At 45.3% G+C, this 9,670-nt stretch overlaps 1 protein-coding gene across 1 annotated transcript; it reads left to right on the top strand.

The window, feature by feature from the left end:
- The first annotated feature begins 4,893 nt into the window (after nucleotides 1-4,893).
- Nucleotides 4,894-5,658, top strand: LOC149247062 (uncharacterized). The gene has a single exon (XM_089443256.1). It carries the CDS (start codon nucleotides 4,894-4,896, stop codon nucleotides 5,656-5,658), a length of 765 nt encoding a protein of 254 aa, XP_089299382.1.
- The last annotated feature ends 4,012 nt before the right edge of the window (nucleotides 5,659-9,670 follow it).

The following is a 9,670-nucleotide window of genomic DNA, read 5'->3' as shown; positions in this document are numbered from 1 at the left end:
GGCTACAATGGCGGAACCCTAATCCCTAGGGTTTGTTACAGGGACGTTTGCCCATGGCGACTAGCGTTTTGGGCGTTTGGGGTATGGGAGCACTGACGGTCTGATCATCGACAGCGGTTTCGGGTTTCACGGAGCATTATTTTACTCTGCGGTCCCCTCCTGGTTTCACTGGCGCACTGACCCCTCCTACCTTTCCGCCGGTCGGTCCCCTGATCGATTCCTGTTTTGGCTTTCTCTGCACCGACAGTCAGCATGGGAGATGAAGACTTGGTTGACTATGAGGCGGACCCCACGCCTCACCAAGACATCTGGGCTCATCCAAAGAGGCCTCATATGATCCCGCGGAGTGTTGCACTGGGCTACGAGACAGGTGCTTCGTCTCTGCAGCCGCACCTGTCGCATACAGGGAAGAACAAATCTCCAGTCTTCACCCTAGCGGACTCCTCGCCACTTGATTGCCCGCCCCTATCCCCTGCGACGATTCAGTTATTGGGTTCATGCTTTCAGAACTCGCCTTCTCTTGACGCTCCGCTCCAGTTTCAAAATCGCCCTGCTTTACCTCCGCCCCCTCCGCCTCTGCCTCCATCAAACTCACATTCACCCTCTGTTTCCTTTATGCCGCAGGCCCAACAGCCCCCCCTCCGCTCCTCCTTATCTCTTCCCCCTGGCACTAGCAACACGGTTCCTCGCTCTCCGATTCGCTCGGGCTGCTTCACTACCCCGCCGCTACCGGTTCGATCCGCTGGCTCCGCACAGCATAGCTCTACTGACCCTTGCCGTAAACTTCTAAAGGAGATTCCCTTTGGCAAGCGCTCAGAGAAGGTGACAAAAGGCAGATGCCTTCGAGCAATTGATTCGGATTTCAACATCAATTTTGGGCCTGAAGCACCGCTGCCGGACGTGATGGATGCTGCTCGCAAGGTCCTGGTCGGTAGGGTCCGTGGACGCACCTACACTGTGGAACGACTCAAGCTCTGGGTGGAGGAGATATGGGGCTCATTGCTTAAAGAACTTCCAGATATTATGGTTCTCACGAGGGGCTGGTTCGCCTTACATTTCCATCGACCTGAATATACCCAGTGGATCCTCTCTCAGTATTGGCACATTGAGCTAGCTCCAGTCATGCTCAAGCGGTGGGATCCCCTCTTCGACCCGGAACGAGAACAATTGGGGGCTGGACCCATTTGGGTTCGCCTACCTGGTCTGCCATGGCAATTTTGGACCCCGTATGCCTTTAAGAGAATAGGGGACACTCTAGGTACTTACCTGGAGCACGACAGATCTTATGAGAAAACGGGCATCAGGACAATGGCTCGAATACTAGTCCACTTGGATACCAGACCAGGGTTAGAGGAAAAAATCACCCTGCACCACAGCCATGTCTCTCGCAAACAGCTACTAGACTACGAAGGCGTTCCCTTCCGCTGTCGAAGATGCCATAAAATTGGCCATCTCTATAAGGATTGTCCACTGAATTCGGGGGTGACTTCTGAGGATACCAAAGGACCTCGACAGCAGACCACAGTGGAACAAAATGCTGGAGATAACATACCAACGGAAGGCGAGCAGGCACAACAGGAGACTCCATCCAAGAAGACGGGTGATAGCGCTAAAAAGAACGCTCGAAGGAAGGCATCATCTACACCAGGACCGCCGCGTACTCGCTCCAAGACTGCTGAGGCTGCACCTAAGCCGGCGGAGGCTGCACCTACTCATCCGGGTAATGCTTCCAATCCCATCTGTACTCACTTTTTCTCTGATGATATGCAATCATTTGTGAACTCTTCTTTGCGGACCTCCCACTCAGAAATTGTCTCCCTCCCCTCCATCCTTTGCACCATTGCCCCACCTCCACCCACTTTCTCTACCACTCCTCCCTCTCACAACCTGGTATTGGGCTGTCCTGACTCCCCCTCCTCTCCGGTCGGATCCGGTTCTCATCACTATCATCTGAGGCCCCGAGCACGGTCTAGAATTCTGGGCCTGGGATCATCCCCTGGTCGTCATCGCAAGCAAAAGCGAGGCAGACCTTCTAATATCTCTTCAGCAAAGCTAAATGCTGTTGCGGATGTTGCCATGGGGCGACAGTTTACTATTGAACGGGCACTTAGAGCTATTGAGCCCCTGACCTGCGGTTCCCCATGATCTGGCTCTCCTACAACTGCAGGGGACTAGCCAACCCCAAAAAACGACTGGCTCTGAAAAGACTCTTGCATGAATCTAGATGTGATATCATTTTCCTTCAGGAAACACTCTGCACATCCGAGGTGGCGGTGCGAAGTCTACAAGCTATGCTCCCTGGCTGGGTTTTACATGGATTGGATGCGTGTGGTCGATCTGGCGGTCTGCTCATTGGAATAAACCCCAGAAAAAGCAGGCCACTCTCTGTTTGGGGGGGTAGTGGCTTCCTCGGTATGGACATAATCATGGGTGACCTAGGCATCCCAATCAGAATTATTAAAATTTATGGGCCTAATCAGAATAGACTATCATTTTGGCAAAATTTCCTAAATGGCAACCATATCACTCAGAATACAGTGATAGGGGGTGACTTCAACTTCTCATTGGGGGTTGGAGAATCCTGGGGTCATCATGCACAGTGCGATCCTATTGCGGATCAAATGAACATGTTATTAGATGCACATCATCTAGTGGATATCCCCATGAACAAGAAGCTTCCCACTTGGCACAATCAGCGTACAGGAGAGGCTGCTCTGGGGCGGCGATTAGACAGATATATGATGCATGAGGAATTGATACAGTTGTTCCCCTTATACAGACAATGGGTCAGCACTGGGGGTCTATCAGATCACCACCCGATTCTACTTCAGATCAGTGACAAAAAATCAAAGCCGCGCTCCCCCTTTAAATTCTTTGCTGGATTTCTCCAAGAGCCGGAATACATCAAGCTGGTCACGGATTTCTGGGCATCACAACCCCCGCTGAGGGATCAAAGGAAAGCGATGGATTTCTGTGATAGACTAAAGATGCTCAAAGTAATGACCGAGACCTGGGCGAGATCAAAGCGGAACAGAGATGAATAGATACTGAAGAATAGATAGCTCTATTGACTGATGAGAGAGGGGCTGGCTATCAATCCGACGATTCCAAAACACTACTAAGCCAGTTGCTTGGGCAAAAATCGAAGATATTACAAGAAAAGGAGGAGCTATGGAGACTTAAAAGCAGAGCCATTTGGCTCAAAGCTGGGGACAGTAATACAAAATACTTTCACAACCTTGCCAATGGTAGAAAGGCATCAAATACCATTTGGAAGCTACCAAGGGAACCAGATGGATGGGCTACCACACACCAGCAACTTGCCAGTTTGGGGGTAACACACTTCAAGCGACTATTCACGGCGCCGAATGTTGTCAATCTTCCAGACATCATCAGTCTTGCAGGAAAGTTTCCTCGGTTTGTTGGACAGGAAGACATTGAAGACCTCAGTCAACCGGTCACTATACAAGAGCTGGAAAGTACCCTCAAATGGTTTAAGAAAGATAAGAGTCCGGGGCCAGATGGCTGGCCAGTGGAGTTCTACCTGGCTTTTTATGATCTGCTGGGCGAGGACTTATTGGAAGTCGTTGAGGAGAGCAGGATCACTGGGCACATACATCCGCCTATGAACCAGACCTTCATTGCCTTGATTCCCAAATCTGATGACCCCACATCCTTCAATGATTTTCGCCCTATCTCCCTCTGTAATTGCCTCTATAAAATCATTGCCAAAATCATTGCCAACCGCATTAAACCTATTCTGTCCACACATATATCTGCAGAACAATTTGCCTTTCTCCAAAACCGCCACATCCAAGAGGCCATAGGCACTACCCAGGAATCTTTACACTCCATAAAGCTGAAGAACCTCAAAGGTATTTCACTAAAGATCGATCTTGCAAAGGCTTTTGATAAGGTAAATTGGCTCTACCTTGAGATGATTCTTACCCATTTGGGCTTTCCCCATACGCTTATAAACTGGATTATGGGATGTGTATCTTCTATCTCCTTTGCCATTCTTATAAATGGTGCAGCCTCTGCCTGCTTTAATATCAACAAGGGTATCAGGCAAGGCTGCCCTCTTTCCCCACTACTCTTTCTTATTGTTATGGAGGGACTGAGTAGGCTCATTGCGGATGCAAAAAGGAACAGTGACTTCAGCGGTCTCAAAATCACTGAACAGTACTCTCTTACCCATCTACTATTTGTTGACGACATTTTAATCTTTCTCAATGGAAGTGTCCGAGACATCATCGCATTAAATGATATATGGAAATCAACAGGGACAAATCCACCAGATCCATAATGAGATGCACACAACAGGAAACTCAACTGGCGATCCAGTACTTCCCCTTTTTGGAAAGTAACTTGCTGGAAGGCATCAAATACCTTGGTTTCAGATTAAGGCCGGATGGATATAAATCTGAACACTGGTCATGGCTCATAAATAAAATTGAAAAAAGGATCATCTGCTGGCAACATCGACTACTGTCAAAAGCTGGTAGACTACTGTTGATCAAATCTATACTCGAGGCTACCCCAGTCTACTGGATGTCCCTCACATGGATCCCAAAAGGCATCCTTCAAAAAATTCAACAAATCTGCAACAGGTTCCTGTGGAATGGCAATAAAAAGGGAAAGATTTTTGCTTGGACAAGATGGTCCCTCGTTTCCATGCCAAAGAGATGGGGAGGGTGGGGTCTAAAATCTCTCTCAGAATTCGCACAAGCGTTAACAGCGAAACAGGGCTGGTCACTCCTCAAGATGGACAGTTTATGGGCGGAAGTAATACACCAAAAATATATTTGGCCCTCCAACATCATTGAATGGCTTCGCAGACCCACTTGGAACCACCAGGGCATATCCGCGATCTGGAGGGCCACACTAAAAGCTATGCCACTCATCCGAGATAACCTTCTATGGAAAATTGGAAATGGAGCACAGGTCCGTATAGGCTTAGACCCTTGGCCTGGTTCAGGGAACGCACACCTTCTGCCGGAAGGTTTGATCCGACATCTCAACAACGGGGGCATAAAATATCTGGCACAGATTGGTGATCCTCAACGATCAACTATCTTCACACAGGCATGGGTCACGGATCGTCAGTGGCACCTGTCAGATGAATGGACTGAATATTGGCAAGGATACATTCAGGCACTTACCGAATCACACATCAAGCTTCATGAGGAGGAAGATGAACTAATATGGGCGCCTGCTAAATCTGGTATTTATGCACCAAAGCTTGGCTACTTAAAGCTTATCGAAGCCAAGAAACCTGACATACAAAAAAACTGGTGGAAAGATATCTGGCAACTACAAGCACAGCCACGGGCCAGACTTCTAATGTGGAACATTATAGCAGACAAGCTACCTACAGGCGCCATTCTCAAAAATCGGGCTTTCGCTGGACCTACTTGGTGCGTACTCTGCAGAAAAGAGGAGGAATCAACGCCCCACCTATTCCTTACCTGCGAGGTTACAAAGGATATATGGCAGCAGGTCACACAGGCCCTCAACATAACCACAGTCTGGCACGGTGCAGATATACCCACAGCCTGGGATCAGTGGTGGACTGCGGTGGCTTCTGAAAAGGCCAGGAACTTACCGCCTGTGGTGTCCTGGTTCATATGGAACAAGCGTAATGCCATAATTTTTTAGGATTACAGGGTCAACTGGCAACTACTTCCGCCATCCATTTGCGCGGCATACACGGAAATCTCATTTGAAAATAAAATTAACACACCCAGGAACATCTTGCCTGAAATCATCAACAGGGATATGCCTTGGGCGTATTTCGACGGGGCAGCACCATTGCAAGGTTGTGGGGGGGGTATATTACTTCATCTAACAGAAACACATTATTTTCACCTGAGATTGGGACTCGGCCCGGGTACCAATAACCATGCTGAGCTTATTACACTGAGACATCTTCTATACTTTGCTCTATCCAAAAACTGTCGACAAATACAAATCTTTGGGGACTCAAAGATTGTGATTGATTGGGCAAATAATAAATCTATCTGTCATGCATATTCTTTGAAACACATCTTGGAAGAAATTGTTTTTTTAAAAACACATTTTGACCAGATCACTGTTTCTCACATCTACAGGGAAAGAAATGCAACTGCTGACCGGCTCTCGAAAGAAGCGGCGGATCGCCCTCTAGGAGACTGGCTGATTGAAGAATACAATCCAGAGGGGATGCACAGATTCTATCATCGTCCATATATTGACGGCCTGCAACAGGGGGACAACCTCCCCATCTAAACTCTGATCTACATGTTTTTATTTTTGTATATAACAGCACAGTACTGATCGGCTCTATACTTTATTTCACTGCATGAGGGCTCATATACCTCAAAACTCTGTCTATTTATGGTTTTTGTGAGATACTGTTTTATATTTTGACGGATACAGAACCACCGTATCCTCAGTGGGACTTACAGGATGTTTATTTGTATAATTTTTTGAACAGTGGTAAAACCACACTACTGCATATGCCTTGGCATCAACAGCATGTAATCTCTATTATTTCTCTTTAATAGAAATTACGAACTCTATTTTCCTCGGAAAAAATTATTAATGTAAAATTATATGTTTTTTATATGTTTTTTATGTGTTTTTTAAATATTAAAAACTAATTATTATTCAAAGTAATCATATTAATACACAACTCTCAAAATTTAAATAAAAACAAAGGGGTGGTAGGAATGAGAGGGTTGCTATGTGGCCCCTAGGATGTTAAAGTTGTAGATTATTCATGGGGCTTAGGATTCGTGGATTTGTGACAAAGAACTAAGCTGAACATTATGCCCTCTACCAAGGGATGTGGTTAGCCAAAGAAAAACATGTTACTTCTGTCACTTTTTTTGGGATACTTCATCCTGCATATTCGAAATTTGGTGAAGCATTCCTCTCTAAGGGGAAAAACATTAGAGAGTCTTTTGAAAAAAATTGGGAAAGTGGGAAGGGTTCTCTTCATTAGCATCTTGCCATCTTTTCCATGATCTCGATAAAGATGCAAACTTTGTTCTAATGAAGTTTGTAAATTATGATTGAAAGATTTAAAAATCATTGGTCAAATTAGGCCCTCTCCTATTCCTTAGAGCTAAATGGATTGGCATTGCACTTTTATGAAGGACTACATTATCAATAGTTAGTATGACATGTAAATTTTGTATTTTGGTGGATCGGTTTTGTAAGGTATATACCCTACAAAACCCTATCTTTTGTTGTCCAATCTAGAATCCCTATGGAAAAAATTGTAGTTTTTCTGGATAAGATGGCTCAAGATTTTTTTTTTTTGAAAATATAGTTATGTACTACATGATGTATTTTCTACAGTCGAGGCGCGGACTCGCATATAAATACAAAATTCTAATTATGGTTAAAAGAATAAAACAAAAGTAAAAAGAAATAAATTATTGACCATTAATATTATATTATATTTGGAGGATATAGCCATTACGGTTACTTTTCATTTAGGGTTCTTTCCTAGGGTTTCTTCTACATAACCATTCATGGAAAGTTCTATGGGAGGGGGCTCGATCCCTCCTTTTTTGAACTGGATTTAAACAGGAACGCAACAAATTACAGATATAACCATAAATACAAAGATGCATTAGAAATAACACTTCATTTCATTAATATCAAATACTGAAATATGCTTACAAACATAATGGAAATAAGACTAGCTTGGGTGATGGTAGCTTATCTCTGAGAAGCGTTGTGGTAGCTACATGCCTCTGAACTGCGTTATAATGAGGCTCAAGGGCTTTTTTTTATTATTGAACAATAAGATCAAACCCTAAACAACCAAAACCCTAACCCAAGGAGATGTAACACCAAGAGTTTATGGGCCCCGCTGGGGTGAGTTGGACAGCCAACTTCTCGAGGTCGCGACTTGGTCATATTATCTCCATTTGACGCCCATGATAACTTGTTGGAAAGATCTCTCCAAGGACTATGACGTAAAAGACAATTTTAGAAAGAAAATCGTTCGCGGTAGATTGCCAATAAAACATCGTTTAGGGCCTCAAAATGGCTCTGGAAGTTTAGGACCCGAAAAACTACTAAAAATAGTAAATTGTGCTACAATTAAGGAAAATGAAAAACTGAAAGAAACAATGGTTGGGGTCCAAGTGGAATTAGCGGGTGGCCACCAATATCCACCTGGATCATTCCTCCGCCCTTAGTAAGCAATGGTACTGTTGCACTGAGTTCCTCCATGAGATGAGGAAACTTCTATTGAACTTGGGCACTGGTGAGCCACTTGCCCAGGTGAAGGAGTTGACCTGCTTTGACAACTTGATACAGTTGGATCTTCTGCTGGCAAGTGTTCTTGATCTGTGTGTCCATGATCTGATCAGTTATGGCTTGCTCCATGCAATCTGGATTTAACTCTGTAGGTGTGAGTTGTTCTGCAATGTCTGATGTGTCCAGCAATGGTGGGAAGTATGGTCAAAGGCATTCCACATTGAACACTAGGTGCAGGCCAAGGAATGGGGGAATGCTGAGCTCAAATGCATTGTCACCCATAGCCTTGGTAATGGTGTAAGAACCATATCAGAGTGGTCTAAGTTTGCGATAGGCTCTGGTAAGGCATTCCTTCTGCAAATGCAACTAGACTTTGTCGCCCATTCGAAACTTGTGTGGCACCCGATGTTGATCATGTCACTACTTGTACTTGGCATTTGATTTCTCCAGAATTTCATGGACCTGCTGGTGGATATGTTGTATGTGCTCAATGAAGTTGTTTGCCTTATCGGCTTCCAACTGGACATGAGCCAAATCTGCTTGAGTAGCTGCAAATGGTATAGCCACATCAATGGGACATAGTGGCTAGAATCCCAAGTCCACCTGAAAAGGGTTGAGGCCAGTTGAGTTGTGGAGAGCCCGGTTATAGCTATGTTGGACATAGGGAAAGCTCTCATCCCATGTGCGTGGATTCTTTGAGTTCTACATGCACAGAATGTGTACAATCATATTGTTGACAACCTCTATCTGGCCATCAGTTTGGGGATGGAACGTTGTGGACTTAGTGAGCTTGGTGTCCAGTATCGACTAGAGACTCGACCAAAATGTAATGAGGAACCTTCTGTCCCAATCTGAGATGATAGACTGTGGGATCCCAAAGTGTACCCACACTCATTCAAAGAAGAGTTTAGTAGTGGCTTCTACTGTGATATACTTCTTGCAGGCTGCTAGAATGGCCATCTTCGAGAATCTATCGACGACCATAAAAACACAGTCATTTCCATGCTTAGTAGAAGGAAGGTCTGACATGTAATCCATGGAGATGGATTCCCAAGGTCGACTAGGGATAGGCAACGGAGTATAGAGGCCTTGCTTCTTGATGGTCGGTTTGGCAATGGCACAGGCAGTGCAGGTTCTAATGTACTTCCCAACATCCTGTCAAAGATTCAGCCAGTAGAAATACTTCTATAGTACTGCCACTATTTTCTCAACCCCGAAATGCCCAGTGGCTCGATTGTAGTGCACTTCCCAAATCATCTTGGCTCGCTTGCTTGAAGGAACACAAAGGTGTCCCAAGTGGCATAGCAGGGCATCCTGGAGGTGAAAATATGGAACTTACTGACCCTCCAAGAGCACCTAGTATGTGTGGCTGAACTCTGTTTCACTTTTGTAGAGAAGTGGCCAATTAGAAGTC

The sequence above is a fragment of the Pinus tabuliformis genome, chromosome 7 (assembly GCF_031772625.1).
Source record: "Pinus tabuliformis cultivar Carrire ecotype Pingquan chromosome 7, CPIR1, whole genome shotgun sequence".
Taxonomy (NCBI): domain Eukaryota; kingdom Viridiplantae; phylum Streptophyta; class Pinopsida; order Pinales; family Pinaceae; genus Pinus; species Pinus tabuliformis.
The sequence above is the reverse complement of the archived record's forward strand: the minus strand, read 5'-3'. Positions and strand labels throughout refer to the sequence as shown.